This window comes from Podarcis gaigeae, assembly GCF_964106915.1.
Source record: "Podarcis gaigeae genome assembly, chromosome: 1".
Taxonomy (NCBI): domain Eukaryota; kingdom Metazoa; phylum Chordata; class Lepidosauria; order Squamata; family Lacertidae; genus Podarcis; species Podarcis gaigeae.
In genome coordinates, this window is record NC_139678.1 from 68,814,173 (window position 1) to 68,831,599 (window position 17,427).

A 17,427-nucleotide genomic window follows, 5' to 3' on the forward strand; every position below is an offset into this window, starting at 1 on the left:
GCTGCGGATACAGCGCCCCGAGCCGCCCTTCCCACCCGCCGCCCCTGCCCAGAAGCCTCGTTTCGCGGGCTCGGGAACTGAGGAAACCCCGCCCTCGGGCGTTGGGAGGCCCGGGAGCGCCCGTCTCCGCTTCCCTCCGGCAGCGTTTGGGCGCCTCGGGCCGCGAGCGGGGAGGGAGGAGACGGCGTCGTGGCGACGGTTCTCCTCAAGGGTCTCCGGGTGGGTGTGGCGCTGCCCGCGCGCCCCCGCGAGCTCTGGGACCTCGGAGAGGAGAAGGAGGGCGCGGCGGGGCTGCCTTTCGCTCCCGAGCCCAGAGCGCAGCTGGGCAAGTGCCCAGCCCCGCGAGGGGTCCGGCTGCCCTGCCGCTCTGTGCGGTTTCTTGTTGATTTGGGGCCGGGTCTTCCGATTCTCCTCCTCTTTCTCACGAGCACGCTCCGTTTCAAAACCGAGTTTGGAAAGTAAAGCTGTTGCCCTGCTTTGTGGGGCCTAAGGGGCTGACAACAACAGATACCCGTTCGCGGTACCTCTTGTGCTAAAGCGAGGGTCAGAAAACCCAGGCACGTTCCAACCTCGAAAGGACTTTGAGCCACTTGTTTCTCTGTTTCGTCAAATATATATATATATATGTATACCGCTTTGTTGTGTAAAACAACCTCAAAGCGGTTTACAAAAACACTTGTGTCCCATATTATTTTGAAGTGCTGGATTCTCCTGTGATGTCAACGTAGGAGGAGGCTGGGGTTGGTATAACTGTTCAGCCACCCAAAAGAGTGTTGTAATTACTTGTTTTTAACAAAAGATCAGTTTGATAATAGATATATCAAACATGATTTTTTTTACATGCTCACTGTGGTGAAATGGTGAGGAGAGGGTTGCCTTTTTCTAGAATTACAGGTTAGCGAATGGTTGAAACATTTGTTTTAAGGAGCTTCTTTCTGCTTGTTTGTTTTTGTGTAAAAAATAGGTACATAGGATGTGATATCCTTTTACTTTTGTTAGGTAAAAAAAAGTTTTGCCTCGGATTTATTATGAGCATGTGATATTTGGTTGCTCTTGAATCTCAGTTATTCTATATATAACTTCTAGAAGTTTGCAAAAAATGAACTGCAAAGTAAATAAGACTTTTACAGAGTGTGCCATGGTCTCGCAGTGCTTACATCTGGCATTCTCATTATGATTTTGCATTGTATTCCTAGGAGTCTGTTGAATCCCTGCGTATCTGTTTTAGGAAATTAAAGCATTTGGTCTATTTACTATTTGGCAGTGATTAAAAGAATTTGTAAGCTAAACTACTATTTCTCAGTCCTTAAAGTACATGTTAGTAAGTCCTTATTTAAAATACATATATTTAAAACTAACATGGCAAATTGCAGCTTAAATTGTAGTAGTTTCTAAACCACATGTATAATTTAGGAAGTGTGTTCCATGTTCAACCTTTTAGATGCTCTTCCGATTAACAGTTTATTAAAACTTGCTGTACCCTGTTATTTTCTGGATGGCTTAACATGAATAGCCAAGCAATTCATGAGCAGGTGCTGCATTTTGGTCTACAAGGTTTTAATATAGCAGATGCATTGTGGTTGACTGTAATTGCATTTTGTGTATTACAGTTTCTGTTCACATAGTAAGTATATTCACAGGGGACTAAGTAAATTTGCCTTCTTGTTACAATAGTGGTTGTGGTTGTGCAATTTTGGTCTTGGTATCTGTACAGATCTTGGTGCATAGCTGTTAACAATTTATTAAAAGTGAAAGAAAAGCCCAATCTTGATTATTTCATCCAATGTTGATTGTTTCATACTAATACAGTACAACGTTTTTAAATTTGTTTATCAGAAACTCTCCAAATAAGTGGATCTGCCTTTCTTCTTGGATGCTGAGCTAAAGACCGTCATCATGGGCCAGCAGCTCTCAAGCCAGACACACTCTGCTATTAATAAGCTGCCAGAAAAAGTAGTCAAACATGTATCCCTGGTTCGAGAAAGTGGTTTCTTGACATATGAAGAATTTTTGGGGAGAGTAGCTGAAATGAATGAAACGTAAGGCTTTTTCAGTTTATTCTTTTGCATTTAAGATGACTCAGTATTTGAAAGAACATCCTCCTTAACACTACAGGCAACTCCTTGTTTGCACATATTTGGAACATGCCTGACCACCCACACATGTGCCATTTTGGGCTGTGGAATGACCGACATGCTCAGTGACCCAAAATGCAACCCCTGCACAAATGGGGAGTTGCCTGTATTCCAAAATGAATGTGTTAGCTGTTTCTGGTGGTGGTGGGAAACCTAATGAAAGATATACCGTATTTTTCACCCTATAGGACGCACCGGCCCATAGGACGCACCTAGTTTTTTGGGGGGGAAATCAAGGAAAAAAAATTTATTCCCCCCCCCCCAGGTTTGCGCAGCCATCCCCAAGCTAGAAGAGGGAGACAGAGCGCTCTGTCTCCCTCTTCTGCCTTCAGGGACAGCCTCTCTAGCCTCCGTGGGGCAGCGGCTTGCCCCGCTGTCCCCCTAGCTTGAGGGCTGGTGATGGGGAGAAGCAAGCTTGCTTCTTCCCCCCGCCAGCCTCCAGACCAGGTCCGGGAATAGCGGGGTGGCAGCGCTCCGCCTCCCCGCTATTCCCCGAGCTTGTGGGGCTGGCGGAGGGGGGGGAGAAGCAAGCTTGCTTCTCTCCCCCCCCCTCCGCCAGCCCCCAGATCAGGTCGGGAATAGCGGGGTGGCGGCGCTCCGCCTCCCCGCTGTCCCCTGAGCTTTTGGGCTGCAGGCTGCTGCCCGCAAGCCTTGCGAGCCCGCGGGACCTCCCGCCGGGCTTGCAAGGCTTGCGGATAACTTCCTGAAGCCTGGAGAGTGAGAGGGGTCGGTACTCACTGACCCTGCATTCGCCCCATAGGACGCACACACATTTCCCCTTCAATTTTGGAGGGGAAAAAGTGCGTCCTATAGGGCGAAAAATAGGGTACATCAGATGTTCTATTCAGTGCTAGATAAGAAACTTTATTAAACTACAAGGTGTTCTGTCTCTTTGATTGTAGATGAGTAAAATATAGTCTAGCAGTTTACATTAACGTTGAAATGTGCATGTTTATAAAATTCCACATGGATTGCCATTTTAGTATGTTGCAGAGAAGGAAAGCATTGTGGCATCTAACAATAATGTAGTGGTATAAGTTAGTGCTGGCTACAACCCACCTTATGAAGTGTATGTTCATAAAGTTTTTTAGCCAGCATATGTGTAGGGGGAAGAAGAACTAATTTATTTGGTAAGGTACTATATATGCAGCTGCCATCACAGTTTACAGTACTGGGTTAGATGGACCAATAATCTGTAAGGTAGCTCCATATATTCATATTCTTTAATTGCCTTAAAAATTATTCCCTCTGTAGGGGGCACAGATGAGGATGAGAGATAGGAGACTTGGGTAATGTGTTATCTTAGGAATCCCAAGCTGAGGGAGATTTATGAAAGCTACATCGTCATTTTATTGTGTATTAAAATATAGTTGGTAGTTGTACGTTCTCGAGGATGTCTGTTTCTTGTGTATGTACTAGAATTGGATCTCTAGATTAAAGTGTAGAATATTGGCTGTTATCATTTCTAATCTAGATTGAATTTTGCTTTACAAATTTATTTCATACTGTGAAATAAATGGATGTTAAATAATTTCAGAACTGCCAAGTTGGGTTCTGGCCAGGACAAGCACCTGTTATTTGAAGTACAGCCAGGTTCAGACTCCACTGCTCTCTGGAAGGTAGCTGTTCGAGTGGTGTGTACTAAGGTAAGTTTGTAGAATTGTAAAAATTCTGTAAATGTTGATGCGCGGGGGGGGGGGACATTTCTCCTATATCTTTGGTGGGTGTGGAACAGATATTTTTGGAAAATTGAATTTATTTATTTTTCAATACTTGTTTTTTTAAAGTGCTCTTTACATATCAAAAGTCACTTTGTTACTTTAGGAACATAAAATGCGTCGTGTATAACTTGGTTTCCCATAGAATTATAGAATTATAATTAAAAGCACTTTTTATTCAGACAATAATTGGAAAATTGAATTTATTTTTAAAGTTTTTGTTACAAATGGAGTTACAAACTGCTGAACTGTAAGGAATCTAGTATCTCTTTGGTTCTGCCAGCTTAGGAGGAGGTGGCAAAAAACAAACAAACCCAGAAACCATCATTATAGTAAAACCAATTACCGTATTTTTCGTCCTATAGGGCGCACTGGCCCATAGGGTGCACCGGCCCATAGGACGCACCTCGTTTTTTGGGGTGGGGAATGAATTAAAAAAAAATTATTCCTGCCCTCCCCCCAGCCGCGGCTGCCGCCCCAAGCCTTGCACACGCCTGCCCGAAGCACGGGGCACCCTCCGGAGGGCTCCACGTGCTTTGGGCTGCAGGCTGCTGCCCCAAGCCTCGCGCGCCCGCCAGGACCTCCCGCCGGGCGCACAAGGGTTGCAGACACTCTCCCGAAGCACGGCAAGCCCTCTGGAGGGCTCCGCGTGCTTCGGGCGGCAAGCTGCCACTCCAAGCCTTGCGCACACGGCGGGAGCTCCTGCCAGGCGCGCAAGGCTTGCAGACACTCGCCCGAAGCACGGGGAGCCCTCCAGAGGGCTCCCTGTGCTTCGGGCAACAGGCTGCTGCCCCAAGCCTTGCGCACCCGGCGGGAGCTCCTGCCGGGCGCGCGAGGCTTGCAGACACTTGCCGGGGCTGCAGGCTGCTGCCAGCAAGCCTTGTGAGCCCGCAGGAACTCCCACCGGGCTTGCAAGGCTTGCGGATAGCTTCCTGAAGCCTGGAGAGCGAGAGGGGTCGGTGCGCACCGATGCCTCTCGCTCTCCAGGCTTCAGCGAAAGCCTGCATTCGCCCGATAGGACGCACACACTTTTCCCCTTCATTTTTGGAGGGGAAAAAGTGCGTCCTATGGGGCGAAAAATACGGTATTACGTATTCAGAAAATTATTATGTCTTCTCCAGTCCTCAATAGTGTCAGGCAAACATAAAAAGAGCTGATAAAAAGAGGTGAGGGGGGACAAAATCCGAACGAACAGTACATGAAATTTAATCGGTCTCTTTTTCTAAGCCTTCCCTGTCAGTTTCTGTTTCTTCATAATTGTCATCCTATTTATCATGGATTTCTAAAAACTGAAAGTTTGCCATGGCTGCAACAAGTTTCTACCTTTTCACATGTCAATGTATTTCTTGATTTGATGTGAGTGTTTCCAAACAGATCAGTTTCTTTTACATGCTGCAGAAGATGGAGAAATCTTAAGTAGATAAGAAGCAATAGGAGTCAGAGGCTGTGTTGTGCAAAGGCCTTGTTTGCGGGAGGAATATGCTTGGCAGAATCCCTTATTACATTCCTTGGCCAAATACCTGAATTATTTATTATTGTTGTTATTATTATTATTATTAACATTTGTTTATATAGCACCATCTATGTACATGGCTCTGAACACATTTAAGATAAGAAATTTTACTGGGGGTGGGGCTCATACGATCTAAAATAATATAAACAATACAATAAAATCAGTAGAGCAGCATCACAAAATCCAAAGTCATTAATGGAACCCAGTAAAAGAGTACAATCAACCATGTCAAAGGCCACAGAAAAATCAAGAAGAATAAAGATGGAATGTAAACCCTTTGATTTGGCAACAAGAATGTCATTAGTATGCTTCATCTCAGTAGAGTAGAGAATAAAATCAAGGGCCAAACTAAAATAAAGAAAACCCAGACAGCAAGAATAGACAACACACTCCAAGAGTTTAGAAGCAAAAGGCAGCAGAGAGATGGGACAATAATTAGAAAGAGAAGAATCAGTAGATTATTTTTTTTAAGAATAGGAGAAGCTGTAGCATGTTTGTATATTAGAGTGAATGAGCCAGAAGAAAGAGACATAGTAGTCAGAAGACAAGATGGAACCAGATCAAGAGGACAAGTAGCAGGATTGGAAGAGTCCAGCACACTGGACAGCTCCTCTACAGAAGAGGAAACAGTTGAAAGACTAAGGAAAGGGGAAGGAGCTCATAAAACCACCATAGGAAAGGAACAGAAACAGCAAAACCAGTACGAACAGTATGAATCTAACTATCTCAAAAGGCGGCAAAATCCTGAGCTGAGAGGGAAGGAGGCAGTGGCAGTGGCGTCACGTGGGGAGGGCCAGAGGGGCAGTGGCCCCAGGTCAATTGGGGGGTGCATTTCGCTTTTCGCTGTCTCGCCAGCCCCTAAATAAAACATTTCAAAAACAAAAAAACCCATGGTGGTGTGGCAGGGAGGGTTAAGAAAAAAGGTATCCAGATTCTCCCCCCCCCCCCGAGTCACTTCTCTGTAAGTATGTGAAAGTTGTTAATTCTCTGATTCATCTCAAAATATATTGGGAACTCAATATATTTTGGTTGGACTTTGGTCCCATATGTAACTACTTTTAAAGTCTTGGTGTTGTGTTGTTTAATGCAACCTTTACGGTCATTCACCCAAGTTACTAAAACTATATGGATGACCTTTCAAATGACAGGGTCATTGTGAGCATTCTTAAGCCACCCACAGTGTGAGAAATCTCTGATCTTTGTACCATCTTCGAACTCTGTTTATGTCCTAGTTGGAGTGTGTATGTTTATAAACAAAGAACGCTGAGCACAGATAGTGAGGTGTTGTAGCAAAAATGGTAAGACTCCTTTCTGTATGTTTAGATAAACAAGACAAGTGGTGTTGTCGAAGCATCAAGAATCATGAACTTATATCAGTTCATGCAGCTTTATAAAGATGTCACGAGTCAAGCAGCAAGTGTTCTTTCGCAGAACATTGCCTCAGAAGGAGCTGCCGAGGATCTGTCATCTGTTGCATCTTGTCAGGCCAGCATTTTGATGGGAAGGTATCTCAGTATTCTAAGAGATCCATTTATGTTTGAAATTGAGCACACAAATCTCTTCAGCTCATGTATACATATTCAAACACACACACACACACACACACACACACACACACACACAAGAATATTTTGCATAGAATAAAAGTTTAATGATTATGCTAGTAAATCTTTCATCTCAACTTGGATGACAATACGTCTAACTAACTATTACAGTTACAAACTTCTGTTTTGAGCTGTATGCAAATAATACATTAGTAGGTTGGTACTGCTTAAGCAAGGGTTGCCTTGAACTGCAAAACACCTGCATTGAATGAGCACTTGGGAGCCTGTTTCAAATATTGTATATAATCTTGAGAAAGAGACATGTTCTTCCTGCAAAGAGCTTATATTATGAAAATCATCTGTTTTGCAGCAGAAGCAAATCTATTTGCCATGTAATCTGCCTATCCTTTTTGAAACATTGCTTGAAGCATAGTCTTTCTCCGGATATGATCTGTTTCCACTTTTACTGAAGGTGAACTCTTGAACTAATGCACACATGAACAGGTTGCATAATGTTCTTATATTTCCTGTTAAAGACTAGTACAAGTACAAATACAATGACAGCAGTGGAACCCTAAGTGTGTCTATGCTTCTTACCTATAAAGAGCAGAATTACTTTTTACTTCACATGGCATTTCAGAATCTTTTCCTTTTCAAATATGTATGAAGCAGTGCTTTAAACAGCAGTAGGCTGCAGACTTATGATCTAAGGTGTTTGTTTGGAAACAAAATGTAATGGCTTGAATAAAATGGAAGCACCAGGCCACCTATGGGCTTAATAACTCTCTGACATAATACTGTTTTTTTTATTTTCATGGTACAGAAGATAAATTTTGATAAAACAATTGTTACAGCAGTAAACAACAAGTAACTTGTCCTGATAAAATTACATACTTTTATTATGCTATGTATTAAAGTTTCATTTGATTACTCTAAGAGATCACACCACATTTTCCCATGAGTGCTGAGTGGATTCCTGCCACAGTTTGAAAAATTTATGTATTCAATAAACATTTGCCATATGTTATAAAAGGAATATGGATTGTGTTTGCCCTTTGCCGCTCTCACCTGGCATGTTGGTTTCTCAGCCAATGCTATTGACCATTCTCTGTTATACCAAGAATCAATGTTCAGCCCATCACTGGTTTTCCAACATCTGGCTATCTCCATGACTATTTTTGAAACACTTTCCCCCTCCCTATTTTATACATAGGGGTGGCCAATGTGGCACCCTCCTGATCTTATTGAACTTCAACTCCCATCATCCCTGACTGCTGTCCATGCTAACTGGCATGCTGTGGTGGACACTATTCTGGCTACCCCTGCTCTGGTTTCAGTGAACAGTGTCATATAGGCCCACATGAATCTTAGGTTTACTGAAATATTCTGGAAAGGGAATGGGTTGTATCTTGGTGTTAGAGGGCTTGCCTTGAATGCAACAAGTCACAGGCTCAATCCCCAGCATCTCCAGCCAGAACCCAGGGAGGACCCCTTCCTGAAATTATTGAGAACCACTGTCATGAACTAATGGTCTGAGTCAGGATAAGGCAGCTTTCTATGTTCCTAGAAATCATTCTTCAATCCATATTCCTTGAGACATGTATTCTGTTACTTCCTCTTGCTTCAACTCTTAGGTTTGTTTGTTTGTTTGTTTGTTTGATGTGATATGTGTGGTTTCTTTTGTTATTGTATGGTGTTCAGAATAAAGCAGTCATTTTGAATGCCATAGTTTTCCACCAGTATAGAACAAGGAACTAATCCTTGAGCTTTGTGGAGAGGGAAGGCCGCATCATCTTACATTCTCCAGGGTGTCCTAGGATTACACCTTAACTTTTAGTAGCGGCAAGGATAGAGCTGCGCATTACATTCTTAATCTAACTTGAAGAAAAATTATTTAAATCTGAGCAACAGTCAGACCTGTTCTTTGTGGCTGTTTATGTTTTTTGGCATGTGAAAGTTGCTTCTTAGGTAGGTCTTCAACTTAAACCCAGAAGACTTGGGGAACTGGTTCATAAATGGTAGCCTGTTTTCTAATGAGTGGACAGCAAGTTACTGGAATCTGTGCCTATTTTGTTTTAGATATTCAAAGTGATGAGTGTTTGCTAGTCCTGAGGGATGGCAAGCCGTTCAAGGTAGTTTTAATGCCCAGTGGTGCTTATGGCAAATGTAAATAAAACATCTTTTTAATTAGGAGCAATATAGAGGGATTCTTGTTTTGAGAAGAGAATTGCTACATAGATAAAATTCCTCAACAATGGAAAATATGAAAATATAGTATTGATTTGAACCCTGGGTGCACATTTGTGCAACAGTGATTTATTTTAGTGGCTGTGAATTTTGTGTACAGATATATCTTAGGGGATGAAAAATACCTGATATTTAGATCAAATATTCAAATGGAAAACAGCAGTTGACATGTGATCATAGAAAAATAAATACAGAGTACAGAAGAAGTGGGAATAGATTCAAGGACCTAAAATGAATTTCTTGATCTCATGTACCAAAAATAGGGTGCCAAGAACTTGACTGCTGTAGGAAAATGTTTTCTTCTGGGCAGTGGAATATAATATGATCTTGTGTGCATATTATAATAATGCTGTTTGTTCTGTGTTTTCATGCACACGTTAGCTTTATTTTGTGTTCAGAGCTGCAACAACAAAATTATACCAGTAGTGAAGCAAACCCCAGCATTGACAGTTGTCTAGACATTCTCTTTACTCTTAGTGGGGAGAATTATGATTTTATTTGTCTCTGCATTTAAATGATGCATATTACTGCTAGTACTAATACTGTTTAATGGGAGTGCTTTGGCCAACTTGCATCTTGCAAACATTTTGTCCCCAATCCAGAAAGACAGGCCTGAAAATGCTCTGCCTGGAAGCTGCTGGAACCAGACACAAAATACATTTTCCTGTGTTCAGATGAAGTAGAACCAATAGCCATGCATGTATATATGCAGAAATGCACAAAGAACAAAGGTGGCTAGCCCACATGAATTGTGCCCACTTACAAATGTGGAGGAGCATTGAATCCACCCTTTGTGGGCAATATGCTCTGATTTTTAACACTCAACATATATTATGCTGATTTATTATTTATTTAAAACATTGGTACCTTGCTCAACGCGACTAACTGCAAAATCAAACCATATAACAAAACCATATAACATCAGTTATAAGAAACATTAAAACTAAAAACAACTGTAGAAAAGCAATAACAACGTACCAGCAATAAAGATTATTCCAAACAAGCAGAAACAAAAAACTATTTCAGTGAAACAACTATCTAGAAGCCAAAAGCTGCGTTTACAAAGATTGGTTTGGATAGTTTATGGAAGGCCATTAAAGAGGAGCGTGGGATATACCTCCCTTTGAGAAAGTTCTCTTCTCTATAATTGTGCTCCGGAAGGTAGTGGTTTTATATGTATTGGTTTTATATGGGATTTGTTTGTAGAGAGCAGCTGTTTTGTATGCAGAGAGGTTCCATTTGCATGCAACAGGAGATTGCTGGATCAGACCAGTTGAGATAGGCCAGAAAACCTAAATGTAATGCAGTAGGTATTATGTGGCATAGCCACCCATGAGCTGGACATCATATTATGAAATACAAACACGCACAACAAAAATAAAAGTTTATACAGAAGAAACATGCTGAGCAATGCCAAAATATAAATTTATCCCACTTCTAATTGCTATGATTGGGAATAATAGTTTTATCTGTATTGTAGGGTGAAACAGCTGACTGATGAGGAAGAATGTTGCATCTGCATGGACGGACGAGCTGATCTGATCTTGCCATGTGCTCACAGCTTTTGTCAGAAATGCATTGATAAATGGTAAGTTTGTGACACAGGCTCTGATTGCATTATTTTGTGAGGCGTCCTGCGAAATTTGACCAGTTTCCCTAGAATAAATTTGCCAAAAAGCACTGAAATAACACATCACTAGCTTTGTCTTGTAACAAGAATAGAAAGAATTGATTTTGGTAGATAGCATGAGGTAAGGGATGTGTTATGTGGGAGCAACAAGCGAACTGGATTTTGTAAAGAAAATGTGTTCCTTTGTTGGGCATTCCCTGTTTAATCTCTTAAAAGATAAACCCTTCAGGACAAATGCCTGGCAAGTTGCTAATGTCAAATCAAATTGCTGTTCATGTTAGCATCAGTCTGCATATATATATTTAAAACAAAGGACTGAATTCAACTAAACAGTTGCACTAGCTGAAGCCAGCGTGAGTCAAAATTACATGATGGATCTCTGCCCCCACAATCAGACCAGTGCATGGGGGAAGGGCAGAGCAGAAATGTGTGCATTGTCAGTTTGTGCTTTTGCACAGTTTTGACTCCCAATGTTGACAGTGTTCAGATAATGGAGAAACTGTTTCAAACTGGAGCTTTTGCTCTGTTTTGAGTATGGAGTTACTTCAGAACCTTAAAAATGAAGGCTTGAAGGTATTTTGAACTGTGGTTTGTATCTGTATAAACTCTACTCAGAATAGACCCATTGAAATTAAGTTAGTCATGTCCATTTATTTCATACTTTTGAGTATGACTAAGATTGAATACAACCCTTTGAAATTATTACAGCACATTATACTCATATACCTTTAACTAATGGTGCTTTGTGTAGGAAACAGCTTCTAAGTATCCAAGAAATGATATGTCTTTAATAGAATTGCAGCAGGGAAGATAGCTTCTGCACTTAGGGTAGCAGCCACCTGTGGTGCAAAGCAGATGCAGCTTGACTCTATTCCAAACTAGGCTTGAGCAAATAGTCAACTGGACAAAATGGTTTATGTAATCTGGTTTCAGGATTTAGAGCCTAAAATCTTGTGACTTTTTTTAAATAACTAAAGTCTCATGTTCTAGTCTGTCTAGATTACGAAGATAAACAGGGCTGCCAGTTCCATTTGAAAACTGAATGGAATCTCAGGAATCTCTAGAGGGCCCCATTAGAATAAAATTTTAATAAAAACATTCACGGAACTCTGTTAACATTTGGGCATTAGTGATTTCCAAGATGAACATTAAACAGCATTGTTCTTTCATACCACAGCACTCTGTTGTTTTACCAGGGATTTTTTTTTATTTGACTCTGGAAGGGGATGTTACCAGTCTACCTGACACTGCTAAATACCTCCTGCAAGAATACTGTTCAGTTTTGACACAACAGCTTCAGGATGTTCACAAATTGGGAAGAATCCACAGTGCTGTCCTTTGAATTGAAAGATTTCAAAGGGAGGTCATAAGAGGAAAAGGGAGGGGGGGACAGGAAAAAAGGAAGTTAAGGGTGTATAGATTGACTTTGTGTACCCTAAGCACTAGAAAAAGCAATGGTTTTAAATTACAGAAAGGTTGGCTTTGGATTAATAATTGGAGAAGATCCTATTTGGGCAAATTCCCAATGATAAAAGCAACAGAATATAATCAGTTATAGGGGTACTGTTCCTTGGTGGATTTCAAGAAAAGGCATGCTAGTCATGTATTGAGGATTGTTTGGATATTTCTCTTCTATGGTAGTTCTAACATACTGCAGTAAATCTTCTCTAGTCATGCCTGTAATATTCCATTCTATCTTATAAGCAAAGGTAGCAATGGGTATTATTAATACTTCTTAAATTGTGTGATACTGACTTTTTTCTTCTGGCTTGTTACACAGGAGTGGTCACCACAGGAATTGCCCTATATGTCGTCTGCAGGTGACTGCAGCCAATGATTCTTGGGTGGTATCAGATGCACCTACAGAAGAAGATATTGCTACCTACATACTCAACATGGTAGATGAGGCAGGCCAGCCTCACAGACCCTGACAGAAACAAAGCCCATTGCCTTGAAATCTTAAAAGATTTCATTTATTGTTTCATTTCCTCATTCTTTTGCTTTCTATAAAAGTTGTACGTCTTTAAAATTGACCATTTGTCTATGAGCCAGTTGTACACATTTATATTTTTAAATGCTCATCAATAACTTCTCTGCACGTAGCACCTGCAGAAGGATATGTTAAGAGTTTTCTGACTTTCTATGAGACACTGGAATAGCTAATATTTGAGTTCTAGTATAAGCTCTTCTGTGATCATTTGTTGAAATTGAATTTCATTATAGATGGTCCAGAAGAATGTGGGAAGTTGCTGAGGGCCTGTTGTTCTAACACTCAGAAGCAATCCTTCTTTATGCAAGTATGTGTGTATGCTCATGCCTGCCTGCTTACATGAATAGGAATTTGTCCCACATTTACATTTCAGTAACATCTACTGGCCCCTTGTGGCTTGCTTAGTATTGACAAATGCTTCCTTTAATCACCACTAATTGTAGCATGTTGTTTTGAGACAAAATTTTCTGATGGCACACAATTTTGATAAAATGGCTTTTGCATTCTTGTTCAGGGAGAATGAGTTGTCTAGTCAACATCAAATAACTTCAAAAAACTTCCCTGGTTCACCAAGCCAGAGCTGCTTGCATTCAGAAATAAATGTGTTCATACCTTTGCTGATCACAGGCGACCCAAAGTTTCTGATCACACAGCGTAGCATCTGACTTTCAAGCTTTTCTAGACTTCCATTGTTAAATCACCATTATAACCATAAAAAACCAAGATGGTGATCTGAGGTAAATAGATGGTGCTAGACTCCTTTCTACAGGTGCAATATGCTTTACTGTAACAAGAAGGAATGTGTTCTTTGACCACAATTGTTTTGCTTCAGTGTCTTATGGAATCTGTAAACCTGAAGCCTGTACTACTTGTTCTCAGGAGTATTGGTACCAGGACTGGATCCAGGTTTAAGGGTGGCACTCAGCAGATTATCTTCTTTTGGGCCCTCAGATTACTTTGTTAGTGTCAGATGGCTGCAAGCAACCATTTTACATTTCTAACAGCATCCTGGAGGAACTCTGTATGGAGGCATTATGGAAAATTTTAAATGACAGCTTGGAGGAGGGATGGGGAACCTTTCCAGCCTGGTGGTCCAGATTGTTAACGCCCCCACCTTGTGCAGGAGTTTGGCAGGTGGCCAGTGGCTGGAGCTGCACACCTGTCAGTTGTCTAACGTCACGATGTCTAGTGACATTTTTGCCCATAGGGGTGTACAGAAGCCTCCTTTAAAGAACAGGGCAAGATAAGACTTGGAGTTGAGCTTCTGAGAATGTTCACAGAAGCCACTCAAATGCTGTCTTGCCCTGCACTTTGAAAGGGGTTTTGCAGGCAGCATGATTGGCAATGTCTGCAAATACCCTTTTGGCCAAGCTCTACCCTTATCTGCTGCACACCTGGGATTGCTGGAAATGTGTGAATTGTAACACTGCTGTTTGAGATTATGTTAAAGTTTTGCAGATACTTCAAGTTACTTGCAGGTTTAAAATACTAGTTAAGACTTGTTGTAGAATATATCTGAACTTTGCAGTACAGAATATGATAGGTATTTCTGGCTTGTTTGAAGCCATCAAGTTCAATCTAGACAATTACAATATGGCTCAAGTTGTTTCCCCCATCTATAATGACTTGCCAAAATCAGGAATTAGACAGCAAATTAGACTACTGAATTCAGTGACATCTTTGACCAGTGTTAGGTTGTAATCCTGATATAATTTTCTTGGAAATGGTTCTCACTGCTAATTGATGAACTTCAGTGTGTTTAAAATCATAGTGAACAGTGAAGGGTTTGGGGGTTTTTTTTGTTGATTGTAAAACTGATCATGTTAACTTTCCCCACCCTTGTCCAAAGTTACAGATAGGTAGCCGTGTTGGTCTGCCATAGTCAAAACAAAAAAAATTCCTTCCAGTAGCACCTTAAAGACCAACTAAGTTAGTTCTTGGTATGAGCTTTCGTGTGCATGCACACTTCTTCAGATACACTGAAACAGAAGTTTCCAGACCCTTCTATATAGTGAGAAGGTGGGGAGGGGTATTACTCAGAAGGGTGGTGGGAATGGGTGATTGGCAGATAGCTGTGATGAGCCTGTTGACGACTCTTAACGACTGCAATAGGTCTTACAGGAAAAAGCAAGGGGTGAGAAGGTGAAAAATGGCTTTGTCATGTATAATGAGATAAGAATCCAATGTCTTTGTTCAGACCAGGTCTCTCCATGGTTTTACGTTTGGTGATAAGTTGCAATTCAGCAGCTTCTCTTTCCAGTCTATTTCTGAAATTCCTTTGTAGTAAAGTTTTGCTTTTTCCTATAAGACCTATTGCAGTCGTTAAGAGTCGTCAACAGGCTCATCACAGCTATCTGCCAATCACCCATTCCCACCACCCTTCTGAGTAATACCCCTCCCCACCTTCTCACTATATAGAAGGGTCTGGAAACTTCTGTTTCAGTGTATCTGAAGAAGTGTGCATGCACACGAAAGCTCATACCAAGAACTAACTTAGTTGGTCTTTAAGGTGCTACTGGAAGGAATTTTTTTTGTCTTGTCCAAAGTATTAGGAATTGGCAGAAGTGCCTAATGTTTTAACAGCAAGTGTTTTAAACCTAGTAAGCTCTTAAGTCTTCCTTCTTTAGTAAAGATGATCTTATCTGTTGTTAATATGACTTATACTTTGATTTTTTTAAATGTTAGGGTAATATTCAATGCTAGTCCTTCTCAGAGTGAAGGAGTGAAGGTAATGGACATAGCTAACTTAGGTTCATTATATTCAGTGAGTGTACTTGAAGTAGGACTAATTTGAATAGAGTTCATTGAGTCCTAGATAAAGCCCTGCATACCAGACTCAAGCAGCTTGAAATTGGCCCGGTTTGCATGTCACAATAAGTTGACATTTTAATTGTAAACTTGCCTGCCCCCTCCCCATGAGCAGTAAGCCAGAAATAAAGGTTTGTTGTGACTTGCTGTGTGTGTAGCAAAACATATCTACATTTCTGCCACATAAGCCATAGAATGGATTGTTCAAACAAGGTGAGAAGAGAAAGCATGGTAGAAGTGGAGGTGTGTTAATGATTAAACTTACAAAAACAAACTGGCTTGTTTTGAAATACTAACAAGGCTATGAGTATATAGTCTATAATGTAAAGATGCAGGGGTACTTTTGATTCTAACACTAATAATGAAGCTTGTAAATAGGTGTAAACTTTGTGATATGTATAGCATTTTAAATTAATAAGTATACACAGTGGTGGAAGTACTGTAAAATGTATCTTGTTAAAATGTAGGCCACTTTACTCCTCTGTGCCACTACTGTTCCTTTCTTCTGCCTCCATGTCACTGTAGTTTTGTCCCTGTCTCTGAGTATTAAAAGGACTGGCAGCTCTCTAAGGCTATGAGAGTTTACTCCGAAGCCCATGGAGAAAGATGCAGTTCATCACTGAGCAGCTTTCCCATGTGCTCTTGACAGACATCCTGCACATGGCAAAATTACAAAGCTGCTTGAACTTACAGATGAGCAGTAATCAGCTAAACTATCCCAATAGTGCAAGGGTTTCTGCTCGTGCAGTGGGACCCCACTGCTCCTTGTGCCCTCAAATCTGCTGCACAGTTGGGAGAACCAGTCAGACAGATTTAGGGTGCTCACAGGGAGAAATGGTCCATTATGCAAGCAAGAAATCCTTGCTGTACATTGGATTTCACCCAGTATGTGTTACCACCAAAAACACCATTTATGTTTAAAACTGTAATATAATTCAATATTGGAAGAAAACTTGATTTGTCAATTTAATAATGTTGAATAGTTTTAGAACTATGACTTTTTTAAACAGTGAATTTTCAGCAAAAGTTGAATTATGTGTAGCGCAAGAAAAAAATGCATTACTTCCCTGTTTTGCATTAATGTGAATATTTCTTAAGGGTTTGATAAAGAGTGTTAATAGCTATTAAACTTTCCAATGTATTATATTGTTGTGAATATTGTGCAATAAACACTTCAGTCTCCTTCAGCTTTGTGCAATACTTGAAAATCCTGCCACCAGACCTCAGAAGAGAACCGTTTCTTATAGAGAAAACTGTTGTGTTTATTTCCATAAATTAGTTGGCTTCATAGGCACCAGGTCCCTGAATGCAGGGGTTTACACTGGAACCTAGGTGCTGTAGTAAATAAAAAGTCAGCAAAAGTGGCTACGGATGTGATAGATTGCTTCCTTTAGTTCTAAAGTGTTACTGTAGGTCCTCAGGGATAAAGTTAAATTAGGGTAGTATTTGTCACATTCTTTCACCACCATTTTTATTGATTACAAGTGAATATAATCTTCATTTTGACTCTTCTGGAAAGACCCTGTTTATCTTAGCCTTCTAGAATACAGAGGTTCCAGCTGGGAAACAATTCATAAACATTGCTTAATACTGTATACTAGCTATAATGAAGATCTGTCAAGAAAATGCTTGTCCTTGGTTGTTCAAAAATGCTTGTTCAAGGGTAGGACATTCCATAAGAATAAAAATAATTCAAAAGTGTGAACTTTCCACAAATCCTTAGGCCTGCTTACTCAAGAATAAATGCTTAAGCTCAGTAGGACTCATGTTTAGGATTTCTGCTTAAGTTACCTAGTGCACAGAGTAGGCATGTCAGTCTAAAGATAACAGGTGAGAGGGGGA

At 40.8% G+C, this 17,427-nt stretch overlaps 1 protein-coding gene across 3 annotated transcripts in view; it reads left to right on the forward strand.

Annotated features, from left to right (window-relative positions):
* Positions 1 to 16,772, forward strand: part of RNF141 (ring finger protein 141) — a 17,018-nt gene extending 246 nt beyond the window's left edge. The window contains exons 2-7 of one of the 3 annotated variants that reach the window (XM_083725971.1): positions 1,837 to 2,039; positions 3,673 to 3,781; positions 6,690 to 6,871; positions 10,638 to 10,745; positions 12,568 to 14,625; positions 15,324 to 16,772. In XM_083725971.1, the coding sequence (XP_083582097.1) occupies positions 1,897 to 2,039; positions 3,673 to 3,781; positions 6,690 to 6,871; positions 10,638 to 10,745; positions 12,568 to 12,718 (693 nt within the window). In that variant the 5' untranslated portion in view covers positions 1,837 to 1,896 and the 3' untranslated portion in view covers positions 12,719 to 14,625; positions 15,324 to 16,772. Of the gene's footprint in view, positions 1 to 1,836; positions 2,306 to 2,960; positions 3,782 to 6,689; positions 6,872 to 10,637; positions 10,746 to 12,567; positions 14,637 to 15,323 lie in introns of all 3 variants that reach the window. The other 2 variants (XM_083725972.1, XM_083725973.1) reach the window with 2 other exon arrangements.
* Positions 16,773 to 17,427: the final 655 nt, after the last annotated feature.